We start from the raw sequence: 12395 nt of genomic DNA, 5'->3' as shown, positions 1-12395 counted from the left end.
GATCTACTGTGAGCTATGATGGTGCAAATTGATTGTATATGCTTTTGTTGAAGATGATTTTTTTATCAGTAAAAATATTATTTAAATGATCAACATTGAAGTTCCTGTTGAAAAACTATTACTCAAGAAATCTTTACCTCACCCAAATCTTTTAACTTTGTCTTTTTTTCTGTATCAATTATCAATATTAGCTTTTTCATAAATGTCTGTAATGCTGGGATTCACCTCGTAGCTAATAAATTTAATTCATAGCTTGCTTGTGGAGAAAATGAAAAGGAAAAAATATTTCTAAACCCAAAGCACACGAGAGAGTAGCCTATCGTCGATCGACCCGATCTGGTTTCAATTGCTTTAGCCTTCGCCCTCAGACAAATGCAGTCGATGCTGAAACTAGCGTGAGTGTAAAGATATATTAAGCTGGTGATCATGCTGGCTGTCAGAAGAGTTGTTTGCTCCAAAGACTGCACAATTAGTCGATATACGACGGCATTAACCAGTGTGATCCATAAAATGACAGTCCGGCCGGAGAGACAGAGTTTGTCCTTGGGTGGTATGTTGAAAGAAAGTAACGTTGGTATTCATAGCTCAGCCTGTCTGTCTGGAGGCAATAAACTGATGAAGATGTTGAACAAAAAGAAGCGAGTCACGGTTTTGTATAATTAATAAACTAAGTAACGCCAGTTTTGACTATAAAGTTGCGTGATGCTATATGATATTGTTCTTTACAGGAAGAAACAATGGTATGACTCTCCTCCGCAGGTAAGAGTTCTTCTAAATATATATTTAAAATACACGTGTTTATTTAATTTAACGTACTGTCGTTTTCAGTACTGTATACTCTAGATATGGCATACGTTAACGACTAAGCAGTGTGACTACGCATTAAATTCGGTTCAATTACTGGACTTTTTCCGGTTTGCCCATCCAGGCCTCAGCGGTCAGTCAACTCAGCTTTCTGAAACCATCAAAGCGAAGTAAAGAGGACAGTGTTCGTGTGAGGACTCTCAATATCATCATCTACAAAGCAGTGGTGGACTTGCTGAGCTCCTATGAGCTCAACTCAGAGATCAGTTCCCACAGTGTGCAGATCTCCAAAGTAGGATATCCTCTTGCTTCAAAATCCCTTACCTTAAATAATCACATGTTTGATTCTGGACCCCGAAACCTGAATACGTTTATTTAAAAAAAAAAAAAAAAAAAAAAAAAAAAAAAAAAAAAAGAATAAGCTTTCATTTGATCTATGGCTTATTAGAATGGCACAATGTATGTGCCATATTTAAATATATGAAATCTGAGGGTACAAAAAAAATATTTGCAATTTATATTTTTGAATATTTTATTTTAAACTTGTTCAAATTAAGTTATTAGCAATGCATAGTACTGTACTCGATATATTTACGGTAGGAATATAATATAGAATATGCTAAATATATTTATAAATATAGTTTTTGTGGCATGAAATCAAAATAATTTTGGCCCATACAATGTATTTTTGGTTATTTCTACAAATATACCTGTGCAATTTAAGACAACATTGACAAAAATGAACTTTTTGTCATCACCCATGCCATTCCAAAAATTTATGACTTTTTAATTCTTCTGTAGAATACAAACCAAAATATAATATGTCCATTTTATGGACAAAAACGTAGAGTTTTGAAATGACAAGAGTGGGAAAATTAGCCTTTTCTTCTCAAATGTTGTTTTCAGTGCTTCCCTAAACAGTTTGTCTTCTTGTCCACGCGAGGTTTCACTGTCACCAGATTTCTCTGCTTGCCGAATATACTGGAAGACGAGTCAGTCAGCTCAACAAGACAGCCATATTCAGCAGGCTTTAAATAAATGTGCTCCTCGCATACGGTATGCATCTTTCATAGTGTATTTTACTTTAGTTGAAAAAAAGATTTCCATAATTTGGCTTACTTTATATTACAGGCACCTTCTGATCTCTCACCAAATCCTTGGCAATGTTCCGCCTGTGGTTTTAATCAGAGACAAACAATATGCTGCTGTCACTGAAGTACAAGTTATTTTTAATAATATATTTAATAGTGATTAACGATGGGATTTTACATTTATCATTTTCTTTTCTAATTAGATCGACAACCTTCTCAAGAAGGCAGATTTTGGTCTAGATGAAGATAACATAAATCATTTATCTACCAACAATGTCGGGTAAGAAGAATTTAGTTCTAATAAACTAAATCAATAGTTTTTTTTTTTAAAGTGAATTTCTAATGTGCTCAATCTTCAAAAGGGCCAGACTGCAGCTGATGGAATCTGAAGACATGAAAAGACCTGTTTTGTTCGGTGTGGATCACGATGCTCTGCACAAACAGATCGAAGCCTATAAACGAGAGAAGGGGGCAAGAGACACTCTCACGCAGAGTCCTGCCGCTGGAGGACTAACACAAGAGCAGCTGGATGTGCTAGCAGATATAAGGAAGAAAAAACTCATAGAGAAAAAGAAGAAAAAGTCTAAATGGCTGAAGGATAATGATATCACTCCTAAGGACTTTCTGTTGTCCAGAAGCCTTCAAAAAGAGGACAAAGAGGAGAAGGATGGTGATGAGGACAGCCAGGTCACAGAGTTGATGGAAGAGGACAACAGCAGACACTGAAATCACATCTTTTGGTTACTTGTTGTATAGAAGTGGTTAATAAAAATATTCAAGCTTAGGCGAAAAAGTAAATGGGCTCCAATGTTGTTTGATTATTAATTAATAATAAAATGCTGTGCTGGTAGATAAGTCAGTCATTTACTGGCCAAAACAAAAAGTGAATAAAACTCAACACCACCCGTTAAATAACTTGGTTTACTATTATGATAGCCATACACTGTATGGGAGTATTATATAAAAATGTGGAGAAGGCCAGAGTCACACAGTAACTCTGTTACATACATACTTATCCTTGCAGGTAACGATAGTACACGAAAAAAAAAAAATACTTCTACTTTCTAAAATATATTCTGTGCAATTTGCTTTATCTACTGTGATAGGTCTCAAGATTTTTTGCAAAGACCTAAAACTTATTGCTGCTGCTGAGTCCCCTAGTCAAGAAACGCATCTATTTTTTGTAGCGCAAGGCTATGACTATTCACTGCTACTGCTTATTTGTGATTATTAACAGTTGTGCAAAATAGGTCCCTATAACCTCTAGGTATGTCTGCAATAGTCTGTTCAGAGCCTGACAGGAGTAACTTTAGTTACTATAGCAAAACACTTGAACTAACTAAAAATCTTACTATGCTTTATACTGTGGTGGTCTCCTCAGTTTGCACAGCTTCCTGAACTGCCTCTTGAACATAGACTATAAACTGGGACGCGTCCTCCCCCTGTGTATACACTGTAACCGTTTTGATTCCCTCCATGTCATCTGAAGACACCACTAGATGGTGCTCTTCCCCCAGGCCCACTGTGGCCTGCTGCAGTGCATCCTGGATCATCATGGCATGATTGGTCTGAGGCTCTTCCTCCTCCACCTAGGATAAACACGAACACTTTTATAAGTATAGGATTCGTGGAGCTCATCATGCTGCAAGCCATTTTGCTACTTTCAGAGATCCAAAAGCGCATCAATTGAAAATGTGACCACAAAAATGACTCGCAAATGCCTGACGTCGGATAAATACATAAATACATTACTCACACATAAACGATTCAAGGTGATTAATTAAACCCAGCATTAAAAACAAGCAGCTGAGGTTTATTATTACATGGTCTTTAAACATTTCCGTTTAACTCTGCTGATTTGGTGCTCAGGAAACATTTCTTGTAATTATCAGTGTTAAAAACAATATTTTTATGAAAACCATACATTTTTGTCCCAATATGTAAATATAAAGACTACACTTAATTGAAATATTCTGTTATATAATAAATGTTGATTTGGTCAACATTCATTTAAAAATTAACTTTGTGAAACTGTAGTATGTCATGACCCTTCTATATTCATATAGACACTATTAATGTTGAATAGCACAGCTATCGTTTGATTACAGGTAGTTACTAACGTGTCCATAAAAGTGATACCAAACACAGCGAGGCAATAAACCTCACAATTCATACACAATAATCATACAGCAATGAGTGTAGATTATATTTCGCAAACTCAAAAAGTACGGGCAGCTTTCCAGAAGCAGAGGTCTATCGGTACGCCGTACCTGCTCTACAACGGTAACTGTACCAGGAGCCATAGCAACCACAGAAGCCACAGCAGCATCGTGATTCTCCGAGCCCAGCTCAATGATCTGCTGCAGGATGTTGACAGACGCTGGGTCTAGTCTGTCTCCCGCTGACGCAGACACAACACCTGAACACAAACGAGGAGTTTAGACATGGATTTCATTTCTTGAACTGTTGTTGTATTTCTGTCAAGCAACCGTTTCTGACCATTCTGCGTGTTAAAGCGCAGGTCCTGCAGAGCTGATACAGCCGTCTCCGTTCCCTGTGGATCCTCAGTCTCAGCTATGTGAAGGTACTGCATGGCCGGCTCCTCCACTGACTCCACGACCTGGATCAAAACAACAATAACATCATGAGCAAATGGAGTAATTAGAAAACGTCATTAAAGAAATTTAATAATCATGCACTGTTTTGTCAGTAAGAAAATATTATGCATGTCAGAGTCCAAGTAAATAAAGTAATTTATAAAATGTAATTCAAGTTAGTAATTACTCAACATCACGTCATTCCAAAAACCCATACGACTTTAGTTTATCTTTGAAACACACACTAAGATATTTTAATGAAAGTTTCTGTCCCTTCATTTTACCTCCAGGTAATCCCAAAAAAGTCACAAAGCCCTCATATAATGAATCAAACTGTCTAAACCAAGTCTTGTGAAGAGATTGTAAGATAGAATCATTTTACATGACGAATAGATTTTAATATATGACCTTTTAGTACCTTTTAAGTTTTTATTATCTGGATTTTCAGACACAGAAACCCTCTCAGATTTTGTACAAAAAAAAAATCTTACTTTAACTAAAGCTTTATGGGTTTGTAGTGACATGAGGACAAGATTAGTGACAGATTTTTTGGTTGAATTATAGGTTTACTATTAATATATCATTTATCTCTAAATATTACTGTACAGCACTTTGGGTAAACATATATTGTTGTTTATGCATTCTGTAAAAATATGACTTGTCTTTACTTTAATGAAACATGTAATTATAATGGAGACTCACCTCCCACTGATTCAGCCCCAGACTGTCAGTCTCCACCACTTTGAGACCATGTTTGCTCTTTAGGTGTCTGTTCATTTCCCATTTAGTGCCATAAACGTAATTGCACACAGGACATTTGACTCCACCTGATAACACACACACTTCTCAATTGCTCATGCAGTTTTAGACAACACTGTGTGTTTAGTAATAAACAACAGCATATATGTTGGACGGTTAAGACTGGAAAGACTTGCCTTGCTCCGTCACAGTTTCTGAAGTGGACACTCCAGTTCCAGCATTGATGTACTGAATGTTGGGATGTTTCTTATTATAGTGTCTTTTCAGTGAACCTGAAATGTTGCACGAATAGTGGCAGTGCGCACAACGGAACGGCTGTGAAAGGCAAAACATTGGGCTTTGGTGGTGACTGTAGGACACGTGACAACAAAACAAAAATATGTCTTTCGTTACTTTGAAAGAGGCATGTTGCTCCATGTGACGAAGGAGATGCGGTCTCAGTGCAGCAGTGAAGTCACACTCAGTACATCTGAACTGTTTTCCTACATAACAAAATAGCATTGGCAGTGTATTAAAAAAAAATACCACAAATAATCAAAGCCTCTAATATATATTCAATATCAGCATGAAATCAAAATGGACTCAAAATTTAAATAATTCTTACTTTAATAAATCATTCTCACTTTAGTTTGTGCACATTTCTTCAACGCACATTATTCAATAATTGTTTCACATAAAATATGAAAAAAGGTTTAATTAATAGATTAAAAATAGATATTTTCTACAGAATACTAGACTGTAAGAGAAACACACATCCAAAAATATGAAAATAATTCTGCAGGGCTATGAGCTTCATCAATCGGTGATTTATTGATTTCTGAAGTATTATGTGGCACTGAAGACTGGATTCTCAGCTTTTATTATCAGATTTTATACCATTATATAAGATTTTTTTTTTTTTTTAATTTGATTTTTATTTATATTTATTTTAATTGTCATCAAATAAGTGCATCCTTGGTAATCCAAAAATGAATGACCCCAAAGTTTTGAATGGTAGTATTTTACATAAAATTATTTTCATATTTAGTTTTTTCATTTGTTACTGTCAAAATATGGTTTGTATGTTTTCCATAACCCCTATAGCATCCCCTTGCAGTACTCAGACAATAGTTTGATATTCTTGCATATGTCCGATTATGCAAGCCTTGTCAACTGAGGAACATAAGCAACATAAATAACACTGCATGCAGTATTAAACACAGAGAAAGAGACTCACCGTCTGCTGTGTGCATGAGCTTATGACTTTTCAGAGTGCATTTAGACTTGAACTTTTTTCCGCAGAGGTCACAAAGATGAGTTTTCTCAGTACTGTGTCTGTTCATGTGAGCTTTGAGGTTGCTTTTACTTCTTGAAGCATAATCACATTGTGAACATTTGTACGGTTTCAGTCCTGGAGACAGGAACAGAACAAAATCAGTACACTGAGGTGGTTCTTTTACATTTAGTCATTTTGTAGATGCTTTTATCCAAAGTGAATTACAATTGGGGAATTTAAGTGCATACGATTGATGACAAGGTTAAAAAAATAAAAATAAAAAGACATAAAACCCACCTTCATGAGCCCATATGTGCTGCTGAAGATCTGCTCCGTTCCTTGTGAAGAAACAATCACAGTACGGGCATTTGGAGGCTCGTTTCCCGATCACTCCTTTCACATGTACACGTATTCCCAACGTTTCCGAGATGTGGTTCAGAGACACATCTGTACAGCAACAGCACATTCATTACTTTAGGGCTCTTGTGGGTAATTTGAGAGTGTTTTATTTGTAATTACCTGGATGGTTGCTTTTTATATGAGCTCTAACTTTGTCCTCAGGAACAGACTCTTGACATACTGGGCATGTAAAACTTCTTTTGACCTAACGATGTGAAATAAATAAGATCCGATGAAGATGCAATTTCGCCAAACATCTCAAGGATAAGCAGACTACGAACACTCACTATGTCTGAATGGGTTTTGAGATGAGCCTGAAGCTTGTATTTGTCAGGTGTACAGTACTGGCATCCCTCAGAGGGACACTTCAGTAGGATGTCAGAATGCCTCTGGATGACGTGCCTCTTCAGGCAGTTTTTAGTGATGGAGGAATAATTGCACTGAGAACAGTAATGGAGGTGCTCTTTCGTGTGAGTTCGCACATGTGTATTGTAGTGCACCTGATACCAGAAAAGCTTACCTGTTACAAAGAGTTATAGAAAGACAATAGTTAAATATGATAATTAAAAAGCAGGTTATTCATATTCATAGATAATCAATTACGCATGGCCAGTCCTAGTTCTGGAGATCTGCCGACCTGCAGAGTTAATTTCCAACCCTACTACAACACTGTCTGCAATTATCAACCGGTTCCTGAAGAACTAAATTAGCTGGTTCAGCTGTTTGATCAGAGCTAAACTTTGCAAGATAATAGGATCTCCAGGAACAGGAATGTGCATTCTTGTATTAGATACTAGATTTTCATACCACAGTATTCACATTCAAGGTCTCCGTACACTTTCCGAATCTGTTCAAACACTTCCATGTTAAGCTGTCGCTTTTGCATCTGCTCTACAATCTGCTTGAAAGCAGATATCTCTTCTTGCTCTGAACTGAGCAAGTCCTCATCTGCGTTAGTTTGTGGAACAATCGCCTCTTCCTCGCTTTGAGGAAATGTATCCTTTGATATTAACTGCTCAGAGTGCGCTTGTGCTTTATCTGGTGTTAAAGGTGAAGGTCCTCCAGCAGGATTCTGATCTTCTGTCAAACTGCACTCCATTTTAATTGGATCATCTTGAAGTTGTGGGACATTTATTTCATCTTCACAAGCCATCTCTTGTGTTTGTCCTGCTTCAGATGTGTCTGGCTTGTTTATACTATCTGAAATGGGATTTTCATCCTTTGAGGTCTGTATAAGAAGGTCTGACTCCACCACTAAACTATCAGAGCATTGAGTCTGAAGGTCCTCTTGAACCATGCAAGTTATTTCTGTGGTTAACAACTCCTGGGCGTTGAGCTGCGACAGCTCTTCTGTGATCTTAAGCTCGTCTTGGTTCAACATGTCCTTCTGAATGTCATCGCCTGGTTTGAGCAAGCAAAAACTGGAATTGATGGAGTCTGCAAAAGCAGAGGGTTCATCTGATTCTTGGTGCAACTCTCTGAGATGGGATCGAAGTCGCACAGAGCTGACGAATTTTTCCTGGCAAATTGCACACACGTAGATGAAGGGATGCTTTCGGATGTGGGCTTGCAAGGCTGGAAATTTGGTCGAGCCGTGATCGCAGAGTTCGCAGCCGAAGGGTCTCTTGTTGCCATGAACCATCATATGACGGTCGCGCTCGAGCTCATTCTTGAACTTCCGGTCGCATATTTGACAGTTGTACAGAAGCTGTCTTTTGCCCTCCCTGGTCTGGAGGCTGTACTCATTGTAGGAGTCCTGCACCTTTTTGTCGTTCATGTCATGAGTCTCACGGATGTGTTTTAGAAGGTTCTTCACATCAGAGTATTTCTTCTTGCAGAATTGGCAGTGCTGCTTGATTTTCTTGTGCACTCGCTCCACGTGCACTTTGAGGTGTCCTTTGCTGAGGCAATTAAATGAGCACAGCTCACAGCTGAATTTCTCCCCGGTGTGTTTCCGCATGTGAACGCTAAGATTGGCCTTTATAGCGCTGGCGTAGTCACACTGCGGGCACTTGAATGGTTTCTCATTGGTGTGAATTCTTAAGTGAGCCTGCAATGAATGTTTGAACTTGAAGACTTTATTGCAGTATTCACATGTGAAGATTTTAAGCTGCGTCTGTCCTAATCTGTAACAAGAAATATGTTTTATTAATATCATTGTGCCAAATAATTTTACAAGATCAGTACAAATGAGCATACAACTTTTGTAGGTCAAGTAGCTTTAATCAGGGTCTTACATATTTTGACCTAATAAATTATTATAATTATAATTTTTTTACATTTATTACCTTTCCATAATTTCTGGACTACTGCTTAGAGATAAAATGTTAGTGGTAGATTAAATAAATTAATAATTAATCAATCAATCAATTTATAAATATATATTTAAAATAAGTCATGTCTAGCAATTCCATAATATATTTACTAAAATTTTCTATGATTTTGTTTAGAAAATAATTGCATTGAAACATTTCCAAATACGATTCTTATAATGCATATTACTAATAAAACAAATAAGTTAAATATATTTACAGTAAGAAAATTAAAAAAAATTCATGGAAAATTATCTTTACTTAATATTGTAAAGATTTTTGGTATTTAAGAAAAATCCTTTTTTTTCCATACAATGTATTTTTGGCTATTGTTACTAATATACTCATACTACTTAAGACTGCTTTTGTGGTCCAGGGTCACATATTAATACTCTATTTTGCTTTAATAATAATTAAAATAATTAAAATAATTTCTCTAGATTTGTAAATCTGAAGATAACATTTCAAATGTGGAAAGAATCATGAAATATAAACCTGTTTGATTTGAGGGGTGCTTCATAAGCAGCTTGCTGAATGGCATATTCCTGGTATCCCCTTTTCATTGCTGCCTCTTGGGAACCTTCATCTGCAACAGTAGTCTGAGTGGATGGTTCAGCTGGAGCTGCTTCAATAGGAACTATCTTAGAGGCACCTGCAATAAAGCAAAACGTAAAGTCAGTTGAAATGCTTCACTCAACTTTTAAAGCAAATAGGCACATCTCACCAGGCATGGCCTCGTGACTGGTAAGGACCACACTAATAATAGGGTTTTTGTTGGCGCTTGCTGATTCAGGGTCCTTTGCACTGGATAGCTTATCTGTCCGCATCGCCCGAGCTTTCTTTGGTGTCCTCTCTTTCTCCTCCTCTTCATCACTGATTTTATTTGCATCAGCATTATTACCTGGGCAATAAAGTCGACAGGTGAAATGTGTGGCAATTCAGAAAGAGCTACAACATTAACCGGCATGAATTCGTACCATTACACTCTTCATCATCAGCGGTCTCTTTCAGTCCTACGAAGCAAATGTGTTTAGAGATTTGTCGCCTGTTGCTGAATACGCGATTGCATTTCTTGCACTCCAGATCACTGCCATCCTCACTGGGCTCTTCAGCTACTGCCAACGGTGGAGTTTCTGAGGAGTCTTTCTCCTGCTGATCGGGTGCATTTTTCTGCACCTTTTCTGGCTGTACTTTCTTCGTGGAGCCTTTTGGTCGTCCACGCTTTCTTTTCACAACAACTTCTGCAAGACAAACAAGACATTCTTGTTTTCCGGTGCTTTTAAAATGACAAATAACATGAGATAATGCAGTTTTCTGCAAATTATAAAAATGAAGCTTAAGTCAGCGTATATTTGGTAGTTCAAGCTTAAATCAAGATTCTTTAGATGTGTAATGTTACATCATGTACAAATCCTGCTTGAGGTAAAGTGTGTTTTTGGAAAACTGTAAAAATTGAATAAATGTAAAATACAGCCCGACATTGTAATTGTAAGTACCTTATTTTCAGTGTTTGGATCTTAATAATGTTCGATTCAGTTTGATTTTAGGGTTCAAAGCTGCTTACCTGAACTCTGTGGCTCCTGAGTTGTCAAAGGCTTAAGTGCTATAATAAAAGTGTCAGGATCACCTCCTTCATTGGAGTGAGTCTCATTAACATGAGAGAGCAGCAATGGTTTACTGGGAGAAAACAAGTTGCATATTTTGCACATGAAGACTGATGAACCGTCTGTGAACATAAAAACAGCAGCTTAAGTCTTCATTTGGTTTATTATTTATAATGAGAGACTTGTTTGAGACTGTAAATTCCCCTGGAGACGTTAACTGTGTGTGTGTGTGTGTGTGTATATATATATATATATATATATATATATATATATATATATATATATATATATATATATATATATACACACACACACACACACACACACACACATTTGGCTTTTCATTTGCCAAGTACTAAGATTTAACATGCATCCTTCAAAAAAGTAATATATGTACTACTACGCAGAATATTATAGGTAAATAATATAAGGCTCTAAAGATATGTAATTTCTGACTATATTTGACTAAACATTTGTTTCAAATGGTGAGTTTTAAAAACTTTCCCTGACAGAATTCACTGGAGTCGTTATTCAAAAGCATCAGGGAGCCCTTTCAAAATAAAAGCGTCCAACTATGATCAGTTTAAACACTTTCAAATCAGGAATTAATTTATTGACACTTATATTAATAAGCATATTGATTAGTAGTCGCAGTTTAATTTCTAGTCATAACAACACTATTAATTTATCCGCGATACGGATCTTCAACAATATGCAATACGTTAGATGGCATTCAACAATAGATTTCATAAACCCGTTACTAAACTGCATACCAAGGCTGATTTTTCAAGAGCAAAGGCGTGTCGTATTACGTTGTAATTTAGTTGTCAAAGCCCGGGGTTTTTCCAAAGGGAAACCAAAAATATCCCCTGCCATATTATTTTTGCAAACTCGCGACCAGTTTCGTGTTTTTCTCTTAGGCACTGGAAACGGTTTTCATTAAATAAGCTGACGTTTAGGCTCAAAGAGTTGGAAAGGGTGTTATTTCAACAAAGAACTGTAAAGAGCGGGCATAAAACTGAATTTATGTACAAAGCATCCTCTGGCAAAAGTAACTTTTGCTGGTGCGAGCCACTAGTTTTACCTAATTTATTTGTCTCCTTATCGAATCGTTGGAACTAGCCGTTTCCTCGGAGCGCAGTTAACCCGAAAATCACCTTTTGCTTACCTGCTTGCGCTGCATCCATTCTTTTTAAATCAGCAAAATGTAAAAGAGCCTCTTAAACGATTTAACCGCCGTTTATAGTGCCAGGGCGCAATTTAAACGCATTCATTATACTTAAATTACTTCTGCAGAGGTTTCTGTCGAATCTGCGATAACAAATATGGCGGATGGATCTTCGTCTTCAAGCGAAAAAAAAAGAAGCATCTGCGCCGAAGCGCACGCCACCTGCGGCCTGGAGGTCATTTTGCCCTACTTGGATGATTTTGGAGGTTAAACTTGCTGTGTTCTTGCAATCAGTAATGCGACATTCAGAGAATTTCCACTGATGTGAACACAATGTTTACACCCTTATCAAAATGAGAGAAATGCACAAGTAAAAGCCACCGACTGCCATTATCCATTATTAAAG

At 37.0% G+C, this 12395-nt stretch overlaps 2 protein-coding genes across 2 annotated transcripts; one reads left to right on the top strand and one right to left on the bottom strand.

The window, feature by feature from the left end:
- The first annotated feature begins 356 nt into the window (after positions 1 to 356).
- rbfa (ribosome binding factor A) lies at positions 357 to 2693 on the top strand. Its single transcript, XM_043261263.1, has 7 exons — positions 357 to 638; positions 729 to 759; positions 929 to 1096; positions 1748 to 1860; positions 1936 to 2020; positions 2099 to 2175; positions 2258 to 2693. The coding sequence occupies exons 1-7, from the start codon at positions 427 to 429 to the stop codon at positions 2619 to 2621; spliced, it is 1050 nt and encodes a 349-aa protein (XP_043117198.1). The 5' UTR covers positions 357 to 426; the 3' UTR covers positions 2622 to 2693.
- Positions 2694 to 2802: 109 nt separating this feature from the next.
- Positions 2803 to 12144, bottom strand: LOC122360538 (zinc finger protein ZFAT-like). The gene is made up of 16 exons (XM_043261249.1): positions 11990 to 12144; positions 10782 to 10943; positions 10195 to 10458; positions 9942 to 10118; positions 9713 to 9869; positions 7713 to 9031; positions 7193 to 7425; positions 7026 to 7110; positions 6804 to 6953; positions 6468 to 6641; positions 5645 to 5733; positions 5428 to 5566; positions 5195 to 5319; positions 4395 to 4515; positions 4166 to 4314; positions 2803 to 3484 (listed from the first exon to the last, which is right to left on the bottom strand). The coding sequence occupies exons 1-16, from the start codon at positions 12006 to 12008 to the stop codon at positions 3254 to 3256; spliced, it is 3594 nt and encodes a 1197-aa protein (XP_043117184.1). The 5' UTR covers positions 12009 to 12144; the 3' UTR covers positions 2803 to 3253.
- Positions 12145 to 12395: the final 251 nt, after the last annotated feature.

The sequence above is a fragment of the Puntigrus tetrazona genome, chromosome 16 (assembly GCF_018831695.1).
Source record: "Puntigrus tetrazona isolate hp1 chromosome 16, ASM1883169v1, whole genome shotgun sequence".
In the NCBI taxonomy this organism is placed as follows: domain Eukaryota; kingdom Metazoa; phylum Chordata; class Actinopteri; order Cypriniformes; family Cyprinidae; genus Puntigrus; species Puntigrus tetrazona.
Note: the sequence above shows the minus strand (reverse complement) of the source record. Positions and strands in the feature narration are given on the sequence as shown.

What these genes read in the sequence shown, in the direction of transcription:
- rbfa (XM_043261263.1), top strand. Translation starts at nt 427, where the DNA reads ATGCTGGCTGTCAGAAGAGTTGTTTGCTCCAAAGACTGCACAATTAGT. An exon ending in AAGATGTTGAACAAAAAGAA is followed by an intron (nt 639 to 728) that starts GCGAGTCACGGT and finishes TGTTCTTTACAG; the next exon opens with GAAGAAACAATGGTATGACT. An exon ending in AATATGCTGCTGTCACTGAA is followed by an intron (nt 2,021 to 2,098) that starts GTACAAGTTATT and finishes TTTTCTAATTAG; the next exon opens with ATCGACAACCTTCTCAAGAA.
- LOC122360538 (XM_043261249.1), bottom strand. An exon ending in CCTTGAATGTGAATACTGTG is followed by an intron (nt 7,426 to 7,712) that starts GTATGAAAATCT and finishes TCTTTGTAACAG; the next exon opens with GTAAGCTTTTCTGGTATCAG. An exon ending in GCTCATGCACACAGCAGACG is followed by an intron (nt 5,734 to 6,467) that starts GTGAGTCTCTTT and finishes TTTGTTATGTAG; the next exon opens with GAAAACAGTTCAGATGTACT.